At 40.6% G+C, this 25,592-nt stretch overlaps 2 protein-coding genes across 5 annotated transcripts; one reads left to right on the forward strand and one right to left on the reverse strand.

Moving 5' to 3' along the window:
• Positions 1-493: 493 nt before the first annotated feature.
• LOC101167238 (protein crumbs homolog 1-like) lies at positions 494-11,911 on the reverse strand. The gene is made up of 8 exons (XM_011486447.4): positions 11,723-11,911; positions 10,306-11,271; positions 7,277-7,827; positions 6,995-7,160; positions 4,134-5,037; positions 2,681-2,722; positions 2,475-2,597; positions 494-1,923 (listed from the first exon to the last, which is right to left on the reverse strand). The coding sequence occupies exons 1-8, from the start codon at positions 11,769-11,771 to the stop codon at positions 1,671-1,673; spliced, it is 3,054 nt and encodes a 1,017-aa protein (XP_011484749.2). The 5' UTR covers positions 11,772-11,911; the 3' UTR covers positions 494-1,670.
• A 1,563-nt stretch (positions 11,912-13,474) lies between these two features.
• zbtb41 (zinc finger and BTB domain containing 41) lies at positions 13,475-24,507 on the forward strand. 4 transcript variants are annotated; one of them, XM_020710872.3, is made up of 11 exons: positions 13,475-13,594; positions 14,068-15,277; positions 16,338-16,545; positions 17,537-17,606; positions 18,243-18,390; positions 20,004-20,133; positions 20,224-20,319; positions 20,402-20,508; positions 21,069-21,174; positions 21,260-21,348; positions 22,251-24,507. In XM_020710872.3, exons 2-11 carry the CDS (start codon positions 14,143-14,145, stop codon positions 22,868-22,870), a joined length of 2,709 nt encoding a protein of 902 aa, XP_020566531.1. In that variant the 5' UTR covers positions 13,475-13,594; positions 14,068-14,142; the 3' UTR covers positions 22,871-24,507. The 4 variants fall into 4 exon arrangements, with proteins under 4 accessions (XP_020566531.1, XP_004079013.1, XP_011484708.1 ...); XM_004078965.5 differs by having other exon boundaries at positions 13,517-13,653; XM_011486406.4 differs by having other exon boundaries at positions 13,532-13,707.
• The last annotated feature ends 1,085 nt before the right edge of the window (positions 24,508-25,592 follow it).

Genomic DNA, 25,592 nt, shown 5'->3' on the forward strand with positions numbered 1-25,592 from the left:
TTCCTGATTCTGCCCAGTAAATATCCTCTAGCATGCTGCTCATTGTGTTCTTGAACTTAAAATTTCCCTTAGCATGAAGTCCCTGGTTCAAATCTGAGCCAGGTTTTTTTTTGTTGGAGTTTTCATGCTCTCCTTGTACATGTGTGGGGTTTCGTGGTTGTGCATGTGAGTGCGTGGTCCTGCAACAGACTAGACACCTATACAGGGTGTAACCTCACCTTCACCCAACAGTAATTGGGTTGGAACCCCATGACCCCCCCAAAAAAGGGCTTCATGGTGTTCTGAAATTGGATGGATGGATGGAACTTGTGTGATGTACCCCAATTTATTTATTTATTGTTTGTTTGTTTGATTATTGATTTTTATTATAAAAAAGGGCTTCAGCAGCAGACAGATGATCAAATACAAACTGATCATCAGCAAATAAGAGGCCCTCTCATGACAACACAATGCAAAGCAGGGAAAAATAAAAGTTGATCTTTTTGTGCAGTGCATCAGTTTAGAGGCTGTTTAATAAAAGCAAGAAGCTGCAAGATCTCAGACCAAACAAGTCTCAGTTAGCCTGCTAAATATTCATGTTTATGCTCCTTATGTTAAAAAAATAGTATAATATTACAGCTCATTTTTTTAATAGACAAGATCAAGAGAGTTGTTGCACTCTACACATATAATCATAGCCAATTGTCAGGCACGGTGGTGGAGGTGTGATGATATGGGCTTATTTTGCAGTATCTCTGTATGCTGTGATAATGTTAAGTCAAATGAGATGTGGTCAGTCTGACACTGAACCTTGAAACATATCCAGCAGGATTTTCTCTGACAGAAGGAAAAGGACTCGTCAAAAATCCTTCACGTCTACTCGGAGATCACATGACGTGAAGTGTTTCTGCTCAAAGGCTCAATGTTTATTTGGGGTTGGACTTTTCTTCATAAAAATAAAGAGTAATCAAAAGTAGTTCTTGATGTAAATCTTTGTAAAATTGAAATGAAATAAGTACAAACAAAGACTTTACATTGACAAACGCAGCAGGCTACTGGTGGATCGTGGACTTTCTGTCATCCTAAGACATTTGTGTTGTCTCTCCTCTGTACACCTAAATGTTTGGACTAAGATCTGTCAAATTAGTTTGCTAAAGATGCCACTCTCATGTACCTCCTTTCCAGTATCGGAGCTTTCAAGACAGAGGGGATTATGTTAGTTTTTAGGAAGAACCCGCCCAATTTCCGTTCTGTGACTCTCCATCATCTGGCTCATCTGCTTGCTGATTTGCTGCAGCAATAGCCGGTGTTTGACCGGCTGCAGCATTCCATCGTGTGTCTCCAGGATGACAGAAAACGCCTCTCCTCCTAGACATGGAAAAAGGCTCCAATCCATCAAGATCTGGATCTCAAAAACTCTCAAGTACAGTTTCTTATATTAAACTCCTTTAATATAAAGATTATGTCCTTTTTGCAATCAAAATATTTGGTATATAGTCTTTATAAGTCAAACTTCTGTGACGTTAGCCTTTTTTTTTTCAAGTTTAGGATATACAATATGAGTCTCTGGCCCTGCATATACTCCCAAAAACCAAGTAAAACTAGAATTCTTAATATGTGTTTACTGTACCTGCCAGTAAAAACTGTTTTTTTCCAATAGCTGTACAGTTTGAGACAAACATAGAATCTGTCTAATCATTCATGTTGAATCCCCACTCAATTTCTGGTTCGTCGTCGAGGCGAATCACCAGGTAGGACACGAGCTGGAAGAGGTTCTGCCACAGGCCCAAGAACAGATACATGTAGAAGTCGCTGACGTCCATTTGGCAGTAAACTCCTGAATAGTTCATGTCACAGATGCACTTAAAGCTGTTGACGTAGTTGATGCAGAAGCCTCCATTCATACATGGATCTGAGGCACATTCATCCACATCTTTCTCACACCTGCACAGACAAAGCAGAAACCACAGATTCTGAAGACAACCGAATCTCACAGCCCGAAACACTGGCAGAGAAACCAAATAGAAGGCTCTGTAGTTGATCAAAGTCTCTGAGCGCTGAGGTGCGCCAGATTATAAAGTGGATTTTCCATTTTTAAAATAATCAAAGGGTTTAAAGTGTGCCTTAAAATGAAATAAAAAATGTTGAGGGTAACTTAGTTAGCTCTGGTTTAATTTTGGTTAGTTGGGGTTACGAATTTATGCCTAAAAAACTGACAAAACTTAGAAACTATTTCACATTTAAATTTCTATATGTTTAGATTTTTTTCATGCCAAAAACAGGTTCCTTTTCATCATAATAGTGACAACATTATAAATACAAAGCAGTGCCGCATTTTTCTAATAAGACTTTGGGGCTCCCACTGGGCTGAGGTGAGTGAAAATTTGACCCAAATAGCTCTTAAAGTCTTCATGATTGCAGACCCCTGATCTAGATCTTTCAGTGGAGACTGGTTGTGTGGGTAGAAATATGACATGTCAATGTCCATTTCTTACCATTGTCCTGTGAAACCCGGCAGGCAGGAGCAGCTGTTGTTGACTTCAGAGCAGTTTCCTCCATTAAAGCAGCTGTAGTTCCACCTCGTCCCCGTACACATAGATAAGGGCAACTGAGGAAGTCTGAAGAAACAACAAGGCCATTATCCCCTGTAAATATCTTGGTTTTGCTTCTTCTTTTGTTTTTTTTTTTCCGAGAAACTTACGGAGCTGTCTCAATGTACCACGGAATTTCAGGAACTTTCTCTCTACAACAGACGAGTTTGATCATTAAAACATCCTTTTTTTCTTCTATTTTTCATGTGTGAGTCACTGGGATCAAATCAAGATCAGCTTGAAGTGATGGAAAAACCAGATTGTCAGTTTGGAAAAAAAGACATTGAAATTTAAAGAAATAAATCGAACATTTGAAAACAGTTTTAAACTTGAAAGAAATGTCACAAATTTGGGGGGAAAAAGTAAATTTGAAAACGAATTAAGTTTTAAAATAAAACTGCTAATTTCAAAAAATGCATATACTTTAAAGAAGTATTGAACATTTGATTAAAAAAAACTTAGTGGGAAACTTGAATAAAAAAATAAATAAACCAAAAACTGTTTTCAAATGATAGATAATGTTTACAGGTATTTGTAAAAGCTACTGCTTTCTATTTTCATCTGTTTTGTAGCGGAAATGACGCCACCAGAACCTCTCTCACCCACTGTCAGTCATGTCCTGGTAGCCAGTGGGCTCAAAGCCTGACCCCCACATAAATGTTGGCGTAATACCAAAAATGAAAAGTCTGAATCATTGACTGTATACAAAGAACTGGACTGAGTGAGTGGGACATCAACCATAGAGAAAAACGGACCTCCGGCTCCAGCGAAATGAAGCCCATTCAGTCGCCTTTCCTCCACGATGCAGACGTCCGACATGTTGGAGCCAGAAAACAGTGATTGGTCCGAGTCGGTCTGAGTCAATGTTTTTGATGGCAACTACTGTCGCCAGTCATGAGTAAGCTTGTTCAAGGTCCGCACCCCTTCCACTGAAAGCAGCTCGGGAGAATCTGTCAATCAAACGTTCAAGGTGGGGGCCGGCGGGCACCACATGCTTTTACTGAGGCATCTGAATGGCCAGTTTATAACTTGAATAACTTGCAAAAAAGAAAAAAATATATTAAAAAAAGTGAGGATTAGCAAGAAGATGTTAAGAAAAAGGCATCAGAGCAAGATTGGTTATTCTGACCGAAAGAATGACAGAGAAATAGCTCTTTAATTCTCAATAGAAGCCAATGGGATTTTGGCTTCTTGGATCCAGCAGGTACTTCCTGTTTGGAAAACAGGAGTGAAGGTTTCGCTCAGTCCAGTTCTCCACATACAGTCAATTGTCTAAATTTACAAGGTAAACTGAAGACTTGGACAGAAGTGATAAAAGAAAAATTGACAAAACAAACCAGTAACTGGTACAAATTAACATTATCTTTCATTTGGAAACAGACTTAGGCCTATAGTTTTTTTTAAATCAACTTTCAAATTGTAATTTTTATTTTAATATTTACAATGAGTACTTATGAGCTTAAAACTGTTTAAAATTTTTAAATTTAAAATCTGGTTTTTTGTTCATTCATAACTGATCCTCATTTGACCCTTTACGAGTCATCTCAGGAGTGGGGAACTCACTCGCAGTATTGGCCCGTCATGTCCCTGGGACAGAGGCAGGTGTAGCGCTGGAAGCCTCGGAGGCATGTGGCGCCGTGGCTGCAGCTGTTGACCTCGCACATGTCCACCTCCACCTCACACCGCTCACCAGTGAAGCCCAGCTCACACTCACACTTGAATCTCCCGTCCAGGCTGGTGCAGTTTCCAAAGACACAGGGGCTGGAGTTGCAGCTGTCAGTGAGGTTTTGACACACAGGACCCGTCCACTCGGGCGGACACTCACACTCGTGCAGGTCGAACAGGTCCTCGCACAAGCCCCCGTTGTGGCAGGGGTTTGGCGCACACACACTTTTGCCCCAGCAGCCGTATTGAGCAGCAGCATTGGGGTTCCTCCTCACAAACTGCTCCTCCTGAGGCCTGGGGAAGTTTAGCTCTGTTTCCGGGTAAAAGGGGAGAAGAAGACCCCCGATTTTCACTGGACCCAAACAGCCAGACAAGCTCACCCCAGAGTCCAGGTTAAGTCCCCCTAGAAAAATGTTTGCACCTTCTTTGAGAAAGTCTAGAACTTCTACAGCTGTTTTGGCCATACTGGAAACCTCTTTGCCTTTATCTACAGCCAAAGTCCACCTGGAAGAAACCGTCTGGTTCTTCATACTTATCTCCACAAAATGCCAGTCTCTGTCACTGAGTGGAGCCAAGCTTTGAACTGTCACTTTGTCAGCCTCAACCTGGAGCTCCATGACTAAGTAGGAGTTCATTAGAGAAACAGTCAGGTAATCTGAGCCTTTTTGTGCATGGAGTAGGGTAGCAGAGGTCTGCCTGGTCCGGAAGCTGAGGGTGATGTTTACAAGACTGTGACTGATCTGACCAACGCTGCTGTAGTGCAAAACTCTGCTGTCCGTCCGAAATGTAGCATTGGACAAACCTAAAAAAAAAAGAAGCAAAAGATTTTTTCATGAGCTCAACCTTTCAGAGTTCTGAGACAATTGTTTGTGAAAGTGCTGAGTCAGCATTCACACAGTTCAAAAGATCTTTTTGGAGTCATACTTTTTCAAGCCATCAATTGCACTTGCTTGTTAAAAGTGAAGCTGCGTTCACAACGCCCTCTGCAACGCTCGTTCAACCTCAACCTCAACCTCTTCGAAAGAAAAGTCTATAGAAACGAACTAAGTGCTTTGACTAAAAGAACCTGTTTTTAACGCGTTCTTGAGTGTGCGTCTTGTGCCCAGTGTGTCCATAGCTTCAGATGAGTGAAAGAAGATGGAAAGATGGACTTTTTAACTTTTTACCTAAATCAACATCAACTTAGTTTTACCTATGAGAAATGACAAGGTCCAGTTTCAGTGCCATTCTGCTAAAATCTTTTGGTACCTTTTATGATTTATTTTTATATTAAGTTATTTAAAGCAAATTTAAAAATCTTTCGAGAATTCAAAAACATCGGGCTCTTCAAAATATGTTGCTTTTAATTCTACTTTTATTTTTTTTATTTTTTTTTAATTAACAGCAATATTTGATTTAAACTTTAATTTTCTTTCAATTTTTAAACAAGTAACATTAAAGGGTCTCAAAAATGTCAGTCTTTTACAGTGGAGCAGATGCTTTCAAATAGATTTCCGGCTTTCAACGCCAAAGAACGAAAATGTTTTTCAGAATAGTTCAGTTGTTTTTCTCAGCTACCCATTTAATACATTTAAATTTATGGTAGGCCAGCAATTTTAAAGTTCCACTCCAATCATATTTGGTTTATTGTAAAAGCGTTCCCACTGGTCTTTTAACTATGATTATGTTGTTTTTAGGAGAAAAAAAAACAGTGCCATTTACCGGTACTAGGATATAGTTTCTATAGAGTAGTTTGTTAGAAATTCCATTCTGAAGTGTGGGTGGGACCCCAATTCCCATCACCCATCTGTTTACACGCTCTTTTTCATCTGCTCCTGATCAATTTGAATAAATACTCAGAAATGCAATTTTGAGCTTAATTTTCTTGATATTTTCCCTCCATCTTTAGAAAAATGGTACAATGAAATGTTTATAACACCCAAAACAGAATTTTCATCATAGTGGATCTTCAAACCCTGAATGTATTTGTTTGCTTAGTCATATAACTCAGCATAAATGAGTAATGAAGCCACTTGGATCAGTGGTGATATGTCTCAAGAAAGAACATTTTACGTCCAAATGCTGTGACTAATCTTCAAAACCACCTGAAAAAGGAGAACCTTCAGTTTTTGTGAGAATAAAGCATTTTTGGGCTTGTTTTTCTCAAACTTAAGAGATTAGATGAATTCAAAAGGCATATTTATTGATCATGAACTCAGTTAGTAGAACCAGGGTTTGGTTTGATCATAGTTGGATGATAGTAGTTTAACATCATGTCTAAAACAATATATTATTTGTGACATTCTCTGGGTATCATGTGATCCTGTAAGATACACCTGCTTTAATACACTAAAGGGGTTAGAAAAAACCCCTCTTGTATAAATCTGACAGTTTGCATAGAAAAACAGAAGGGATCAGATCTTTCATTGACTGTCTTTGTCAGGGCCTCCTTTTCTGGTGGTGAACATGTGGTCTCTTCAGGAAGACACACCTTTATTAACAACCACGTACATTTGTGGTGGACGTCCTAATTTGATTATAACGTCTTAGAGTAATTAAATGTTGGGATCCCTGCCTCATCTCTGTTCCCTCCTGTAATTAGCCACAGCCATTAAAATGAAAAACGTTTTGTTTTTATTGAATTTCGGAAATTATTTGTGACCATAAAACGCTGTACATGGAACATGTACAGAACATTTTAAATCCATTTACAGGTATTTGTTTTTCAGACATTAAAACAATAATGGAGTACGAAGAGGCGCGGGTTCCTGGATACTTACACTCAAAACCCTGAGGGAGGGGCTGGCAAAGAGCAGAGGCAGGACATGGAGACAGCTCGCACCATTTGACCTCCTCACAGCGCTGGCCTGCGGTGTTGGGTGGACAGCTGCAGATGAAATCATCCCACATAGAGTAACACTCCCCCCCATTGAGGCAGGGATTGACCTGATTTGGGGGAGGGGGGGGATTGGGGGGACAGCAGACATCCGTCCTCAAGTTCATTCTGCAAGGATGTTTGCACAGGACAAAATATACGTTTCTAGTTAAGAACTGCAACTCACAGCACATGCGTTGTTGCTGCTGCATCCCTCTGCAACATCAACCAGCTCCTCCAGGTTGTAAGACTCCACTTTAGAAGCTATTGGGTAGAATTGCAGTCGTCTGCTGTTTATCCTGAGATCCTGGATGCATCCCTTGAAGTAGCCCCCAAAAGATGCAGAACCTCTTGGGTCTGGTAGCCCTCCAACAAAAACCTTATCTCCAGAGTGAGTATGGATTTGTCTGGTGACCACAGAGCCCTGGGTTTGGGTTGACTGAGACACACTGGCTGTGGTTCCTTCCAGCTTCACAGTGACCAGGTGGAAGTGGCCATCACTGACTGGACTCTGACCCGTGAGGGTCTCAAAGTTGTTCACCTGAATTTTGAGTCGGCCCTTCTCCAGCCAGAGGCGGAGGTACTGACTGGTGCTGTTCGCCAGAGTAAGGAGAAGCCCATTTAACTGTCTGGAGCGCATGAACAACGATATGACCAGCGTGTCCTCGGGCTCCTCGTCCAATGAAAAGACAGCATAGCTCTTGAGGTCTTGGTTCCCAAACCGAGCAGTGATGTACTCTATAAGAATGAACATTATCACATTTTTTTTTTAAATCTAAAGAAAATGATGAAGACAGAACTTGTTGACTTGATTCTTTGGACAAACTCAGGCTTTTTCTTTAGATATCCCCCCCAAAATACCCAGTATAATATTAGCTGGTAACAATGTTAAATACAGTAATATATTAATATTTTACACAAATCGGTCAAAAAATTTGATTATATGGATTAGTTAACTGCTGTTTTCCAGTAGGAAAACTCATCGTGCCCCCTAGGAATTGAACCCTGGCTTTCCCATGGGCCAGTCCTGCATGCAGTCAACTGAGCCTATAATGAACATGCGTGGCACTTATATTTGGTGGGGCTCGCTCTGCGTGTGTTACTGCAGTGTCGTGGTGTAACATGAAGTTCTTCATGGAGTTGAGGTTAGTTTGTGCTCAATCAAAGAGATATTATGGGCTCCAAACCAGACTTTCCTACTTTTCACAGTGTTGGCTGAAGCCACATCGCGCTGAATGAACACATCACCTTTATCAAGCTGTAAAGCCGTGCTCAACAAGCTTCCCGATGGACATCTGTGGAAGGTGTGACAATGTATGTGGGAACAACAAAACCATACAGATTGTTTGTGGTTACTTTTTATAAATTTGTTGTTGTTTTTCTTCTTAATTTTTGCCCCAACTGTCCATGTTTACCCAACGACACCCAACAACCCCACTCCCCATCACGTCCCTTTCTATGCTCTCTGTTCTGTCTAAAGCATATAAGAAATATAGCTTTATTTCAAATACTAAAGAAGTATATATCCCTCTCAAGCACAACAAAAAGATTTAAAACTCTACAACAGTTCACAAAAAGCTCTCAGCTTCTTTCTGTTTGCTTAGCTAATGGATAAGAAAATGAGCCAATGCGGTAAGATGTTTTGACTTATTTCTAAGGGGCTGGTTTTTGCAGTAATGGTGTAATCTATTTAGATGCACCAGATGTTGAGTCAAATCTAGATAAGGCTCCTACCTATGTGGAGCATTTCATATTTTCTTCATTCATTCACACTCATTCATGCATCCATGTCATAAGAGCGGCCATAAACCGCCGCTGGCCAGGTCACCACGTCCAACTCCGGGCTCCGGGCGTCCAGATTTGTCATTTTCAGAAGAAGCTTCAATAAATACACCTCCAGATATCTGCCTCCATAAAACCATCTTTTTGGTGATTTTGTGTAGATCTAACAAACGACCAACTTTGTACTTTGCCAAGTGTTTTGATGATTTCTTACTTTGACAGAGAACTAATTTATCCCTTGACTTTTTTGTTGTTGTTGTCGTCAAACATTTTGTTTCCAAAAAAAGCAAATGAAATTCTTTGAAAGATACCAGATAAAAACAAAGCTGTGAAACGTTAGGTGATAATTACTAAAATACTTTGAACGAGGCTGGAGAAGGACACCAGTTTAAAAAAAAAACAAAAACTAATTTTATTAAAAGTGGGATGAAAATGTTTGGGGTGAGTAAAAGCTTCCGTCAACTCAAAATCATCCTTAAAATCCCAAAATTGAACTTGAAATATAATTTATTTTTTAAATGCTTCACAAATTCCTGCAAAGCAATTGTAGAAAAGAACAATCAGTTGTCTGATTTACACTTGGTATACAGTTGTAAATGGAAATTTTAGTTTTTTTTTATTATTTCTTATCTTTGAAGTATGTTTATGCTTATTAAGCAGAAACCAAATATCATGGATGACAAATCCATAATATATTGTAATCTGGTAAAAACAAGGAACCCCTCATGTGAACCTGGGAAACTCACGTTTCTTTAATCCTTGCTGCAGGTGTTGCTGAATACTTTTAGAATTGTCTTTGGCTGGACTTTGAGCTATTTCTGCTGGCTCCATAAGCTCCTTTAACGACTGCAGTTTAACGTTAACTCACTTTATCCTGCTCCGTGGCCTTTCCTCAGAGCTTTAACTGAGACATCCAGCAGGACATGAGCGAGGCTGAACTCAGTGATGTCACCGGTCAAGGTGAACATGCAAAAGTCAGGGTGTTTCCAGAGGCTGCTAAAACCTTTATCTGCTCTATTTAAAGAAATCTACAAAACTGCATACGGTACTTTTGTTTTACTTCTCACTCTGAGGATTTAATTTAATAATTTCTCTGAGGAGATATGAATTTAAAAAAAATTTGAGGATTTCTTCTTGAGGCCCCTAAGTAAAATATTAATTATTTCTTTCAGATTAATTTCAAGTTTGTTCAGTGCATCCAACTCCCTACGAAAGGAAGGGAGCTTATTCACCTAGATCTGCAAAAGACATTATTTTCTATCAACCGTAAAACTATTATAAAAATTGAAATAAATTGAAACAAAATTTAGTTTTCTTTTAATTACCCTTTTAGAATGAATTCCTATCGTCTTTTCAGGTTATTCTCCTCTTTGGCTGTATTTGGCAAATCTGTTGAACTATAACTGGTCAGTTTTATGTGATGTTGTGACTTACCCTCCTCACAGTTGTCTCCTTCATAAGGCCTGTGGCATTCACAGACGTACCTCCTCCAGCCCTGGCTCACGCAGCGGCCTCTGTTTTGACACGGACTATCATCGCATTTGTCTCTGTCGCTGCACCCCACAGTGACGTTTGTGTGGGCGTCTGAGTCTTTTGGTCCCGTGGCAGGCAGTACCAGATGTGAGTCCACAAAGACGTTTCTGAGGCAGCCCAGAAAAGCCGGAGGGGAATCTTCCACTCCTCTGTCTAGAGCCCAGTTCAGCCCAACCGCTCCAATGAAGAGGCTCTGACGAGCGGTTCCCAGGTCAGGGAGGGCTGTAGCTTCGTCAAGTGGCTGGACTTCAGCGCTGGAATCTCTGGGGCAGCTCTCCTCGCTGCACAACAGCCGTATCAGACTGACCACGCCACCCAGGGAGGCTTCCACAGTGTGCCACATCCCGTTGGACAAATAATCTGGGAGTTTTTGAACCAGGGTGCTGGAGCCTTGGACCCTTTGGCTGAGGAGGCAGAGAAGTCCATCTATTATTCTAATGCTGAGGAGCAGGTTGTCCACTCTTCGCTGGAAGAGTGTGCCAGCCGGCCTGTCTGTCCTAAAACTGAATGTCACATTTAGAGGAGCCTCTGGATCCAGATGCTGCGTCTCAACATACATGTGACCTCTGGACTCAAAGGAGAACACTGTCGAAATCTGGCATTTGAGGCCCACGTAGCCAGGAGGGCAAATGCAGGTGTACGTGTGCTGGTCATTTATAAGCAGGGGAGAACAAACTCCTCCATTCTCACACTTGCTTGCATCACAGCCAGAGAGTGCAACCGTACAGTTCTCCCCGCCGTACAAGCGCCCATATTGGCTCTGCTGGGAGCAACGACATCTGTGGCCACCATTGTAGATCTCACAGACACCACCATTCTGGCAGGGCTGCAGTTCACATGCACCGATCTCCTCAGCAGACAGAGAGCCTGTGAGGGAAAAATTCAAATGCATTGCTAGATTCTGAAGCCAACAAGATAAATGCAATATTTGTTTTACTCCACCAAAGTATGCACTATTATCCCTTGTGCTATCTTAGATGACCCCACCCTTACATTGACGTGTTCTCTCTACCATGACAAAGGTGGATAAAGGTGGAAAGATTTCATGTAATCCATGGACACCAGCGAAAATCACAAATCATTAAAGAAAAAAGGTTCAGCGCACTGTCTAGTGGGTCTAGATGACCCAACTCCCAATGTTAAAGTGCCTAGGATAGCACAAGGGTTACACGCTCAAAAGATTTTATTAAATGCAAAAACTAGATGCTAAAATAACAAATAAAGAAATAAACTGCAACCACTAATAGTGTTCTTGAAGTGGACAAAAACTATTGCAAACAAATATTTGTACAGTACAGATATATAATCCAACAGTTACCTGCATACAGCAGACCGAGCGCCCACACCTGGATGCTAAACCTGAACATTTTCTTGGGAAAGTCCTCCTGCTCGCATATACTTCATAACATTTTGCATGAAACGCAGGTGGAGGACACTTGCATGCACAGGTTCATCTTCACCTCTGCTCCTCAGTTCATGCACGCGTTGACTGCAGTGTTCAGATGCACGCTAGACAAGAGGGCTTAAGCTAATGCACTTAGGCTGTCTTAAACATGCTGGGGGAGGGAGAGGAGCGTGTGGACAGGAGGCTAATTTAAGCAACTTTAAGTTTTTATCAGATTGAATTGAGAAATGCTTATATGTAAGCAACTTTTTATAAATTATGCACAGATGATCATAAAAAAAAATCTGTGTCCAGCAGAGAAAAAACTGGAATGCAGTCAGCCTTGCGCTGCCCGAAACACATGTAAACACAGACACGTGCACACACATATGGACTGCAGATTAAGTTACTGTAAAGCTGCACCACATGGCAATCTTTGAATGAGATAAACAGTATATTTAAATTATACAGTTTACATCATTCAAGTACACAATTTAAGGACACAGTGTACTCTGTGCCTGTTCAGTTTACGTTTTTACTACTTTTAGTGCCAGAATTTATATGTTACATGGCCGTGACAAATTATTGAAAATATCATTTAGTTGGGCAAAGAAAGAAAAACCATTTTACATTTGTCTTTTCACTACATTAATTGGGTAGTGTAGTGACAGTTATATGTTGGAGCAGCATGGTTTAAAAATCCTTTATATATTCCACCAGGTTATCATAACTGTATCATTGATGTATAAATGCAGTATTAAATGAGGAGGCAGTTTGTGCAATTAGATTAATCAAAATCCGAGCAACATTTTAATTCTATCTTTAAAGAAACATCTAAAAGAGAAAAGGGTTTTCCTGTCTTTGAGTATTAGAATAACCAAGTTTCATATTCATAAGTTGGGATGGACCAACAAAAAAGCATATTCAATCACTTGTTGATATAGTCAACAGTAAGAGTATAGTGAGACAACACTTTATAAACTTCCTATTTTTGGTCATGTAGGCAACTCATATTTAGCATTGGGATAAAAAAATATATTTTGTTGGCCCTACGCTTCCATAATATCTTGTTATGTTGTCTTTTTTGTAAGAACTTTTATTTTATTACTTATGTAAAATATGTTCAATCTCATTTTATCAATGATCAATATCTTTGTTTTTTTCAGTGTGAAGTAATAGTTGTTAATAAATACCTTAAAGCAAAGAAACGTATTTCACAGCCACCTGTGACCTCTTGTTCCTCTTGCTAGAGATGCTTCATGTCACTTTTTGTGTTTTACAGTTTTGTATTTTTTAACTTGCACAAAGTAACACAACAGCAAGATAACAATTAAATGACATGATTATTATTTGAGTTGAAAAATAATTAGGAAAAAAATCAGCATAGTTTCAAAACTCAAAAGTCTAAAATCGTACAGACACAGCTGGAAAATACTTTTGACTACATTTCCCAAGATGCAGCAGCGCTAGGAAATCTGCGGAAGTCTGAATTTGTTGCATTTTGAAGTTATACTCCATCACCGTGGTTTATTTGTTGTGTATTATTGTACATATTTCAAGAACAACCAATTAAAATATGCAAAACCTATTATTCTATCTGATAATGAATAATCTAGTGTTCAATCAATTATTCTTTCTTAAGATATTGTTGTTGTTTTTTTTCTCTGATTTTAGCTTTAGGCCAATGAGCAGGAGCGTTGTAGGAACTCGGGAGCCAATCACCGGGGAGCTTATTTCTGTGTCCAGCCTGTCCGGTGGGGCGTTGCAGATATTCAGGAAATTGTTTTTCCTCCTTTTGTTTCGTCGGTATGTTTTGATAACGTTGGAAAAAAAATAACTATGTGATGGCCTCACGTGCGTTTTGGGTAAGAACATGCCCGTCACGTGACGATAACGGGTTGTTAAATGGTGGTGGAATGGTAAGAGGTCGTTTGTCAACACTCTCCTCGGTGGGGGGGCTCGCCCGTCAGACGTTAGGGGTCCTTAAGGTGGGGTGCAAATTTGGAGCTTTTAACAGATGGGCTGATTAGGAAACGGTCTGCTTTGTTTAATGTTGTTAAGCTCTTTTTCTTTTTATTTAGAAAAATTGAAAACGGTTTTTAATGCACGACCGTCATCTAGTCTCTTTGTGTTTCGGTTGGAAAAAAAACTTAAAATAAAATCTCCTTGTTGTGCTAATATCCAAAATGTGCTACATTTTAAATAGATTTGTGTTTGGAGTCTTTGAAATTAACCAGTTGACAAAATTGTCAATAAAGTTTTTTATCTCTGCTTTTTAGGGTTAATTTATTGCTGCATTTCAAATGCTCAAGTTATGAAAAAGCCATCGCCCCGTCCCAACCAAGTGTGGCAGGATGAGCAGCATTAACCTCCCAGTGGACCCATCCTCTGACGGGACAAACGCCCACACTTCATACCCGTTACCGCCACAAGACAGACACCTCGCCATGCCCCATCACAGCCACAGCCTCCTGAAGTTTTTGAACGAGGACCGGACCCGGCAGAAGTTCTGCGATGTCTCCGTGGTGGTGGGTGGGAAGGTTTACAGCGCCCACAAGGTGGTGTTGGCTCATGGCAGCAGCTACTTCCACGCAGAACTGTCAAAGAGCTCTGCTGCGACGGCTCAGGTGACTTTGGACCACGTGGAGGATTCAGTTTTCCAGCTTCTGCTGGGGTTCCTGTACACTGCGGAGTGTGTTGTGGCTGAAGCAGATCTGCCTGCCCTCACTGAGGCAGCCCGGTTTCTGAACATGATGGATGTACTGAGGCTGGTCTGTGAAGAAAGAGGGACCAACTCTGTCGGAGTGATTCATACTCAAGCTGAGATGATGGAGATCTCTGGGAAGGCAGTTATTTCCAGTGACTCCACAGGAACTGACACCAACGTTCAGTGCCCACCTGAAGAAAAAAATGCTTTTTTCAACCAACAGTTTCACACTGACACCTCCTTGGAGAGCAGTTTGGCTCCTTGTGCAATTGTGGCCCCAGCTGAGGATGCACAAAAAGCAGAAGAGAAAGGGGTGACCACTCGAAGATCAGCTCGAAGGAGAAGAGCACCCACCAAATATAAAAGAGACAACATAAAGTCCTCCATCACAACGTCTGAAGAAAAAGAAAAAAGTGCAACACCAAGGCGGGAAGATGAAGAACGAGTAGAAGAAGACCTGGTGTTGGAGAGCTCGACGCTGCTGCTGGTTGGGAATGAGAGCTCCGAACAAACCCGGGGGAGCGACGAAATCCACGAGGATGGAGAAGATGACATGCAGAGGGAGATGAACTCTGGAAATGTTGCTCAGAAGAGCATTGATGAGGTAAATGACGCAAACAGAAGCCTCCAGGCTGTGGAGGAGCCAGGAGGGCTCGTGTCTGCAGCGGGAAGCTCTAACCGCACATCGGCATATCCTGAGGGGCTTGATCCAGTCATCATCCAGACCTCCAACAAGAAGACGCTCAAGTGCCCCAAATGTGACAAGACGTTTGACCGCGCAGGTGGGGACCAGCCACGCTTCAGGTTGATTAAAAAAAAAAAAAAAAAGAGGAGCCAAATGAGTTTACCCCCATGAGGCCCCACACTCCACCACTTTTTTTGTCACCTCTGTTATTGAATTTACAGTGCAGGATTTTCTGCAAGTGAATTGTGTTTCAAGTTTGATATAGAAATTCATCTACTGATGGCTTGCTATAATCTCTCTCCAGTGTTTGGGGTGTCTTCAAACCATTGACTGTATTATGAGAACTGGACATAGTGGCCCCTTACCCCCCCCCTTGTGCTCCTAACAGGAAGTACCCACTGACTCCAAGACGCCAAATCCGGTAGACTTCTATTGAGAAATAAACACCTATTACTCAGTCATTCTATGGGTCAGAATAACCATTCTTGCTTGGGAAGCCCTTATTTTTTGTGACATTATTTCAGTAGTGCAAGTTAGTCGAGTCATAAAATGTCCAATCACATGCCTGGATGAAAGTATGTGGTCTCACATCAAATGTTTGAAACGTTTGATTGACAGAGCCCGCTTTCAAATGGAAGGGGGTGTGGCCTTTTAACAAGCTCACTCTTGAATGGTGAGCCAAGGTTGACAAGGCAACGTTGACCCAAACCGACTGGGAGCAGTCACTGCTTACTTGTGTCGTCTGGCTCCGACATGGCGGCGTACGTATCACGAAAAGAATGGCGACTGAGTTGACTTCTTTTCGTTGGATTCGGAAGTAAGACGTTTTCTGTGTGCGAGTTCACACTCGCCCTGTCCAGTTGTCATAAACAGTCAATGGTTCAAACAATAGACGCAAGAGGTTCCTACCTGGTTTCAAACGGGGAAAATATAAGCCATGGTAGTCACATGACCACAAAGTTTGTCATTACTGAACTTGTCCTTATAGAGCATTATACCTAGTTGCTAACTACAAATATTATGTATTTTTCCAAGATACGTTCTTTAGAGCATGATGCTCAAAGACACGTTTTGTTTTTTTCAAGAGAAAAGGTTGTTTCACTGAAAGAAAACAATAAGTTCCTTTTTTTCTTTAAAGTTCTATTTTTTTCTTGAAGGTAAATATGAGAGTCACACCAGAGTGCACACAGGGGAGAAGCCATTCCAGTGTGACATCTGCCTCCAGTGCTACTCCACCAAATCCAACCTGAACGTCCATAAGAAGAAGCACACCAGTGATGCTTCCTTCCCAAAGAAGGAGCACAAGTGTCCCTTCTGCAACAAACTCCACGCCAGCAAGAAAACGCTGGCAAAGCACGTCCGGAGGTGAGTCGATTCTTATCACGTCACGCGTCAAAGGGGGGATTTGGACTTTTGCAGCGTGATCAGGAGCATCGTAAACTTCCAAGCCATCCTATTCTAAATTTAGAACAACAATTATATGTGAAGCCTATTTGTAGATTTTGTTTAATGTCCATCACTTCCTGCTGCTGTTTGGTATGGCTAATCCAATTAGAGCCATATAGCAGTTTGTAGGAAAATCTATCAGGCAGTCAATAATTACTTTTAATTATTTGTTATTGGGCATAAACTACATCAATAAATGTCAAAGTGGTAAACCTGATGCCCTCTTTTGTACTATAGGAAACATCTGCCAACAGACTTAATTGATTATATATCCTGTAAAAGCAAATGTATTGTTATCTCTACTTGCAAGAATGTAATTTGAATAGCATCCATTTGGCCCCACCTGGATAATTTATGTGTTTTATTATTTACAGACACACTTAGATTTATCTTTGGATCCATTGTGAAATTGTTCCTAGAGGTATTTCCATTATGATGATGCTGTTTTTAGGCCAAATCCAAAAACCTGTGTTGTTGTCTGGGACATAGTTTCTGCAAAGCGGCAGGACTTGATTAGAAATTTGCCTCTGAGTTGTGGACGGTGCTGTACCTGTGTGCTGTACATCACAAATAGCAAAGAAAGACTCAGAAATGCATTTTTGAGCTTAGTTTTCTTAATATATGTCTTCCATCATAAGAAAAAAGCCACAAGAACCTGTTAAAAACACGGTTGTCATCAGAATAGGTGTTTAAGAGGACATGGCCTGATGCGGGGTGAATCCTGCTCAGAAATCCATTCATCAGAGGTCTTTGATGATGTTCTAGTCTCTGGCCTCATGGTGGCGCCGGAGTGTCACCACCTTTCAAGCCAAAGTCTTTTGGATAAAAGAAAACAGCAGACACAGTTTTGCTAAATTTGAAGGCATTAGCTGAGCAGATCTAGTGTTTTTGTCCTCCTCCTTCTATCCAGGTTTCATCCGGACTGCACTCAAGAGTTTTTGAACAAGAGGAAGAGGAAAAGTGCAAGCTGGGAATGTTCTGTAAGGACTTGTTTCAGTTTAAAAATCCCTTGTAATGCTCATTGTGCTATTTTTTTTCTATTTATGCACATTGCATTTACTGAATATACTTCTATAAGTCAAATTTTAAAGAGATCGTACGCAGTGAGAGAATAGAAACCATGTTGGGACTATCAGTGACTGTTTTTACATTCAAAATAAATTAAAAAAGATATTTAGCAAAATTTAGTTTCCCAAATAACATTTGAAAGTGTGTTGTATTAGCAGAAATCAGAATTTCTGTTGTTGGCATCATGAGGTCATCGTGCAGAACTTTGGTTTATCAACATCAAGTCAAGTAAAGTAATTTGACGACAAAACTTCAGATTTCACCACTGCTGTGGTCATTGTGTTTTCACATAGTAGCTCGCACTTGATCGGCAACTTCCAAAAACACAAAGTTGTGCTCCTTCCTGCCTGAATTCTTGAAACACCTTCGGCCGTCTTCTTTTCCAGTAAACATGATTCAAACGTTCAGTTTTTTGTGACGTTTTCATGAAGGATCCACTCTGCCCTGGGAAATGTTGCCAAAATTGGTTCTAAAGTTAGTCCTTTACACTGAATTTAATCAAAGCAATATCTGATGTCTGCAAATGTCCCGCTGTCTGTCTGACACAGGTCTGCTCAAAGACCTTCAGCCGGAAGCCTCATCTGCAGGAGCACATGATCCTGCACACCCAGGACCGGCCCTTTAAATGCTCCTTCTGTGATGAATACTTCAAGTCCAGGTTTGCAAGGCTGAAGCACCAGGAAAAGTTTCACTTAGGTGAGAAATATCACCCCAGCAGTGATGGTTATAGATCTTTGCAGACATAAAGCCTCGACTGTTGTTGTCCCACCACAGCCTTTCAATTCAGTTGAGCTTGATATTCTGTAGCTTTTTTTTTTATTGTTTATGCCATTCTAATGTAGATTTGCTGCACTGCTTTAGTTCACAAGTTCTTTATTTATACCGTAATTTCCGGACTATAAGCCGCTACTTTTTTCCTGCGCTTACAGCCTTGCGGCTTATTCAGTGACGCGGCTAATTTATGGAGTTAATTAGCGGCCGCCATGTATGTACTTTCGGACTCAGTGAATGGTTTGAATTCTCTATCTAACACCAAGCACAAGGCATTTATTTTTCAACACACCTCTAAGCAGCCAAACAGCATGGACTTGACTTCAGGTCTTAGACACTTCAGTCATGGTTCAACAAAACGAAACACGCATGCCCGGCCGCATCCCAGAATCCTTTGGTGCCATTAGACCCAACGTGCACGTGATCGCCGCTACAATATGATGAAGCTTTCAAGTTAAAAGCAATCGTTAAAAGCAGCGTAAAAAAATCCACCATCACCAACGGGTTTGGAAAAGCCGGTAAGCTGCGTGACGGAGAGAACAGCGCATGCTCAGGAGTGAATTTACCTCTGAGTCATAGTGACTCTGCTGGCTGCACGTAAATATGTGGGAATAACATCAGCCTTTATTTTGTCGGGACACGACTGGAAACACAAATCGACGTGATCGTTTTTACGGTTTCTAAGGACTGAGCGGAATTTTGCTTTGAAAAGCTCACAGCCTCCGTGTGAGCTGGAGACATGTATTCCTGCTGCTCGTTCACATAGAGCTGTGGGGCGGAGGCGAGCGCAGAGGCGTCTGCGGAGCAACAGTGTTTGTTGTGGAAGGAAACTTCTGACGCACGCGCCGCACTGAGGCGCGCGCTTTTCAGTCGCCGCTGCTTTATTTTACTGGTGTGTTTTTTAACCAGCCCTGTTACTCCCATAACCCTGCCGCGACACAAGCGGAAGGATAGCTGTTCCCGTTCACCCCTCCATGCACTGCTGATACTTGCTCATTCTTAAACACGTACAACAGTTTGGCGAGCCGGGCGTTGGCCCCGCCTTTAGCCCCTAAGACTCATGGGAAATGGGGAATCGCGGATGTAAATTTCCTCATCATAACTGAGGGATGTAATGTTGATTATATGGTTACTGTTTGTAATTTTATGTATGATACCTAGATTGTCAAAAAGTAAAAAAAACTAAAAAAATAAAATGAAATAAAAAAACCATAACTGAGGAACTTGTGAACAGAATAGAGGTCCATGCTTTGGCAGATGTAGGTGTACTCAAATACATGAGCCAGAGGCAAAGCTGGCTCCACCCACGGTGTGCCAACGAATTACACTTACTCTAGGAATCAGTTCATGATCTGTCAGGATGACAATGTCGTCTAATGCCTGCGGCTTGTACTCTGACGCGGTTTGTGTATGTATAAAAGTAGTTAATCACGTGAAAATGGGTGGGTGCGGCTTGTAATTGGGTGCGCTTTATAGTCCGGAATTTACGGTAAGTATTTAAATGCAGTAATTAAAGAAAGTTTTTGTGCCACTCCCAGGTCCGTTTCCATGTGAGATCTGTGGGCGCCAGTTTAACGATTCAGGAAACAAAAAGAGGCACATCGAGTGCACACATGGAGGGACACGAAAATGGACCTGCTTTATTTGTGGGAAATCAGTAAGAGAAAGGTATTTTTTTTAATTCCATCTGTCTCTCTGAATGGAAGCAGATGTTTTAAAAGCTTTTTTGAGACAAATGCTTGTATTCTTTACTTGCAGGACGACCTTACGGGAACACCTGAGGATCCACACAGGAGAAAAACCTCACTTCTGTAGTATTTGTGGTCAAAGTTTTCGTCACAGCAGCTCGTACAGGTATTAAGCTCATTAGGCAGTTGGAACGCTTTTTCCATAATAGAGGCACGGATGGAAGTTCATGTCTTTTGCATTTGGCCAGGCTGCATCTGAGAGTGCACCGTGACGACAAGCGCTACGAGTGCAACGAGTGTGGAAAGACGTTCATACGTCACGACCATTTAACAAAACATCAAAAAATTCACTCTGGTAAGCAGCAGACTATGTGTTAAGGGTCCATAAACACAAAAGGAGAGTAGACGCACCTCTTGTGTGTTCTAAAACCATCTTTTTACAAAGGTTCAGCAAAGATCGACCTACTTTTAGATGTGACTGGAAACATGTTTCAGTATTTACATGCAAAAAGGAATAATATCAGAAGCAAATGAGCCAAAACAACTTATATTTGATCTTTATATTTCTCTTTAATGGCAGAATTATGTTTAATTTGACACTATTTAAGGCATTTGTGGCCCTGCGACAGACTGGCGACCTGTCCAGGGTGTCCCCTGCCTTCGCCCACAAGTGGCTGGGATAGGCTCCAGCAGCCCCGTGACCCCGAAAGGGACAAAACAGATTAGAAGATGAATGAAATAATTAAGAATGAATTAATGAATTAAAAATTGGTGATTTGAATTTTAACTGTCTAGAAAAATATTAAAAGAAACCTGACTTGAACTGACTTCTAGTAGCACTGCTTTGCATATGCTCCACTTCAGTGAAGAAATAACTGCTCTATATTGCTTCAATGGTATTCATGTTCTGTATAGGGGAGAAAACACACCAATGTGAAGAATGCGGGAAATGTTTCCGGCGTCACGATCATCTGACGGTTCACTACAAAAGTGTTCATTTGGGAGAAAAGGTTTGGCAAAAGTATGTCGCACAGGCTCTTGTGTTTGGTGGTATTTTATGACATATTGTAGCTGTAATATGTAAAACACCGTCCTTTTGAATTCAGGTATAAAACTGCAGTGCACCAGTGCGAGGTCTGTAAGAAAGAATTTAAAGGAAAGTCCAGTCTAGAGATGCACTTCAGAACCCATTCTGGTAAGAAAACAGCATTACATTAAAACTACCTTTTTCTTTTTTAATAATCTTTAAATTGTAAGCAGTGAGCTGGTAAAAGTTAATGGGAAGACGATAGCTGGGAGTTGTAGTGGGAAAGCTAGAAGCTGAGAAGTAAATCCAGAAAAAATCTGCTAAAAAATCTGAATTAGTCTATTAATCTCTGTTTTTTTTTTCATATTTTGATTTATTTTGCTTTCCTAGCACAATAATGTGTCATTCTTCTCAAAAAACGGCAGCAAAAATATCCAATAATGCCTTGAATGATTATTCCTTAGAAAAAAAATTTCATATGAAATAATAAACTCATAAAATGGTCATTTAACCCTTGTGCTATCCTATGGGGTCCAGATGACCCCACCCTTACATTGACGTGTTCTCCCTACCATGACAAAGGTGGATAAAGGTAGAAAGATTTCATGTAATCCATGGACACCAGTGAAGATCACAAATCATTGAAGAAAAAAGGTTCAGAGCACTGTCTAGTGGGTCTAGATGACCCAACTCCCAATATTAAAGTGCCTAGGACAGCTCAAGGGTTAATTTAAATGTAAATCAAGGAAGACTTGTCATCAGGTTGACTGTATGTCAGACAGCAGCACCCTTTGAGCAGATCTTACTGTAAATGGGATAAAATAATTATTGTTTGGATTTTAGCTCAAATGATTTAACCAAATTTGATGAAATCCGATAAGAATTAAAATATATATATTTTTAATCAATAATTGGTAAGCTTTAACTGGATGTTTAAAATGCCTTGGAAATAAGAAAAGAAAAGTCCTTTGGATGATGTCATTGTTCTGTTCACTTCTTCCAGATGAAATACTGTAAGTTTCCTGGATACATGAAGAAAGAGTTTTCAAAGCAGAAATGTTGTGTTTTAGGTGAGAAACCCCACAGATGTCCAGAATGTCATCAGACATTTCGCATCAAGAAGACGCTGACGAAGCACATGGTGATTCACTCAGACGCCCGGCCCTTTAACTGCCCCCACTGTAGCGCCACCTTCAAGAGAAAAGACAAACTCAAGTACCACGTCGACCACGTACACATCGCCCGCTTTACGGAGCAGCCGGTCGGCATGGACAAACCCGCCTCCGCTCCTTTCCAGGAACCCTCTAAGGGTTACGAAAGTGAACCAAAGGCGTCTCTTCAGAGCACCCCTTCAAATGTCTGCATACCCGTCACTTTAGTCCCCGTGTCCGTGGCAGGGGCGGCGCAGGGAGACGCGCACGCTCACAGGGCCTCAGCTCTCTCCTCCTCGTCGTACAGTGTGGTCAGCATCCCGGCTCAGGCACAGCAGCAAAACTCTGGCTACCAAGCCACCACAGACCTGGCCTTTTTGGAGAAGTACACCCTCACCCCTCAGCCCGCCAACATTGTTCACCCGGTTAGGCCCGAGCAGATTTTGGACCCTCGAGAGCAGTCGTACTTGGGCACACTGCTGGGACTGGATTCAGCTTCCTTGGTACAAAACATTTCTAGCTCGGATCATGCCCACTGACACGCCCCCCCCATCCCTACCCCGAACCTAAAACCTAAAAAACTGTGAAGCTGAACACAGAAAGCTTTTCAGTCCTACGCAAAAACGGCAAAATCTGGAACTGAATTACAAATGCTGAGCTTCAAAGTATTTATTTTGAAGGACCTCCTTTTTTTTAAAAGCATCTTATTGTTATCTAATATGTTGTTTTTAAGCATCAACTTAAGTATGAGCCAAATTTACAATCATAATCTTAAAACTATCTGATGAAGTAAATGGAGCTGCTGTCTAAAATCAGATGAAATAACTTTAGTTTTAGTACACAAATACACAAAGGAGGAGGATCTGTTCTGTAAAATATTTAATTAATAAAAACATTTTAAATTAATCTATTTTTTTCTTTAAATTTGAAGTTTTTAAAAAGTAAAAGACAAATGATTTGATGCCATCTGTATGAGCCTTTATTTGCTTGATATGCTGGTGCAGCTAACAAAAAAAAACTAGAATATTAAGGAAAAAGTTCAATTATTTTCTACATCATTTCAAAAAACAAAATTCTTATGAAATTATTACACATGCATTAAAATATAAACTATATTTAAACATTTTCCTTGTGATTTTGATGATTAATAGTTGAGGACAACCTGAAATGTATTTGAATATTTTGAAAAAACCTTGAAGTTGGAACCTGATGGTGTCAGGCTCTAACTTTTTATTTTTTTACTCTACAGTTGCTTGCTGGCACTTTCAAATGTTCTCCCTGGCCTGCTTTGTAGAAGTGTTTCTAAAAGAAAGGGGGGGGGGTGAATCAGCTTTTCACTGATTCACAAAGGTGGTTTGTACACAAGATCTCTTCCTTACACAACCCTGTGTTTCATCTGGGGTGGGTACCGTTACTGGGGGACCAAGACTTGCCCTCCTCCCATTGTAGTAGACTCAATAAAACCTTGTTGAAAACAATACATTCATACAACCACCATGAAAGTTTGAGGATGCTTGGCCCATATGTATAATACTAATAAATCCCAAACCGATAAGCATTGTGCCATTTGAAAATACAGCTCAGAGTACCTTAAACACACAGCTATTGAGAAGAACTTCATGCAGATGGCAAAGAAAGTATCTGATAAGGGAAGAAACGATAGGCAGATAAATGACGAGCATAAGTCTGTCAATTTAGATACTGGAGCTCAGGCTAATCAAATAGAGATTTCAAGAAGACAAAACAGACAAAATCTACATCCAACTACTGTGATTATAAAATGAGAGCTGCAATCAAATCAAATCAAACCATTTTGATTTGATTTGGACATTACATCTAACTACTGTGATTATAAAAGCACATTCTAGAGCTGCAATCAAATCAAACAATTGATTTGATTTGAAAATTACATCTAACCACTGTGATTACAAAAGCACATTCTACAGCTGCAACACAAAGGAAAATTATTTTTTTAAAGTGACCTACTGACCTTTATTGTGATTCCCAAAGTAGTCCAACCTGCTTTTGCTTAAACTGCTTGTGAGAAACTAAACCCGATTTAAAAAAATGCTCGTCGTCGACAGAAGGGCGCACAGAGTACCACGTCATCCACAAGTGGGACAACATTTTACAAGCTGTCTTGCCTTTCACCCATTAAAGCTGGACAAGTGTGTCACCCGTCGTTCATTCATTAAATGCTTTGACGAAAACCATAGAAAATAGTGCTGGTAAGTTTGGGAGTAATCATAGTTGTCGATGAAACTGCAGAGTGGTTAAGTTTACAGGTTGAAGTGAGAAAGGAAGTCATTAACACCGTCTGCAGTCCAATGTGAAGTACTTCAATTCCCCATAAGAGAAGAAATATTGTCAAAGTGTAATGGTTATTTTGAACAGTCCATTTAGTTGTTTGAAATTCCTCAAGCTACTTTTAAGCATCACGTCTGAACCTGAGGTGTACCACAATGCATTTCCCATCATCTATGAACATTGAGAACAGGGGTCTGCAACCTGATGCTCTAGAGGCTTTGACCCCTCCAGTGTTGCTCTCTGGTTAAGGAAAAAGAATATGTGGTTAACTTTAAAAAGCAACGCACTTTTGGACTACATATCACTCCACCGGGCTCATCACTACAATACCGATGATCAATTATAATTACTCTTAATCATAAATAGACATATTAGCTCTTACAGTACATGACACACTAAAACCGTTAACTATTAAGTTTGTCAAAAGGAGTTTAATTAATTGCTTGAAAAGGAGTGGGAGGAAATTAACCATGTTATGGTTTACTTAACGTTTTACATTTATTTTACCTGAAATATCAGCATTATTATCATTATATAACTATATTTATCATTATCAGATTTTGTCATTACATTTGGTATATCATTATCATAATTAGTTTAATCCATCCTAAAGACTGGATTTGATCAAAAGAAAAATCAGCAGATGACTGGACCTGACCAGTTGTTTTTACTTGTAGTTCTATGTTTTGGCCAGTAGAGGTCAGGGCAGCACCACAGAGAAACACCAACAAGCCTGGTTCTCAGAAAAAGCTGAAAGTTACCATCTGCTCATGTTGGCTGTTTCCCTGTCACACAAAAAGGAACTTTTTTTGTGTGTGTCTTTTCTGAAACTGCGTTCCAGATTAGATTTTCCCTAGGTTCCCTATGGTCGGTTCGACCAGTGATTTTCAAGACTGATGTATTTCATTGTAACATCAATCAGCTTCAGCTTATCTGATTTTCATCATATTTGCC

The sequence above is a fragment of the Oryzias latipes genome, chromosome 17 (assembly GCF_053564925.1).
Source record: "Oryzias latipes strain Hd-rR chromosome 17, Olatipes_Hd-rR_3.1".
Classification (NCBI taxonomy): Eukaryota; Metazoa; Chordata; class Actinopteri; order Beloniformes; family Adrianichthyidae; genus Oryzias; species Oryzias latipes.

Coding starts and splice junctions, on each gene's coding strand:
- LOC101167238 (XM_011486447.4), bottom strand. CDS start 11,771: ATGTTCAGGTTTAGCATCCAGGTGTGGGCGCTCGGTCTGCTGTATGCA. Junction 7,828..10,305: donor AGGAGACAACTGTGAGGAGG/GTAAGTCACAAC, acceptor TCATTCTTATAG/AGTACATCACTGCTCGGTTT. Junction 2,598..2,680: donor TGGTACATTGAGACAGCTCC/GTAAGTTTCTCG, acceptor TTGTTTCTTCAG/ACTTCCTCAGTTGCCCTTAT.
- zbtb41 (XM_020710872.3), top strand. CDS start 14,143: ATGAGCAGCATTAACCTCCCAGTGGACCCATCCTCTGACGGGACAAAC. Junction 20,320..20,401: donor CGTCACAGCAGCTCGTACAG/GTATTAAGCTCA, acceptor GCATTTGGCCAG/GCTGCATCTGAGAGTGCACC. Junction 20,509..21,068: donor ACATCAAAAAATTCACTCTG/GTAAGCAGCAGA, acceptor TGTTCTGTATAG/GGGAGAAAACACACCAATGT.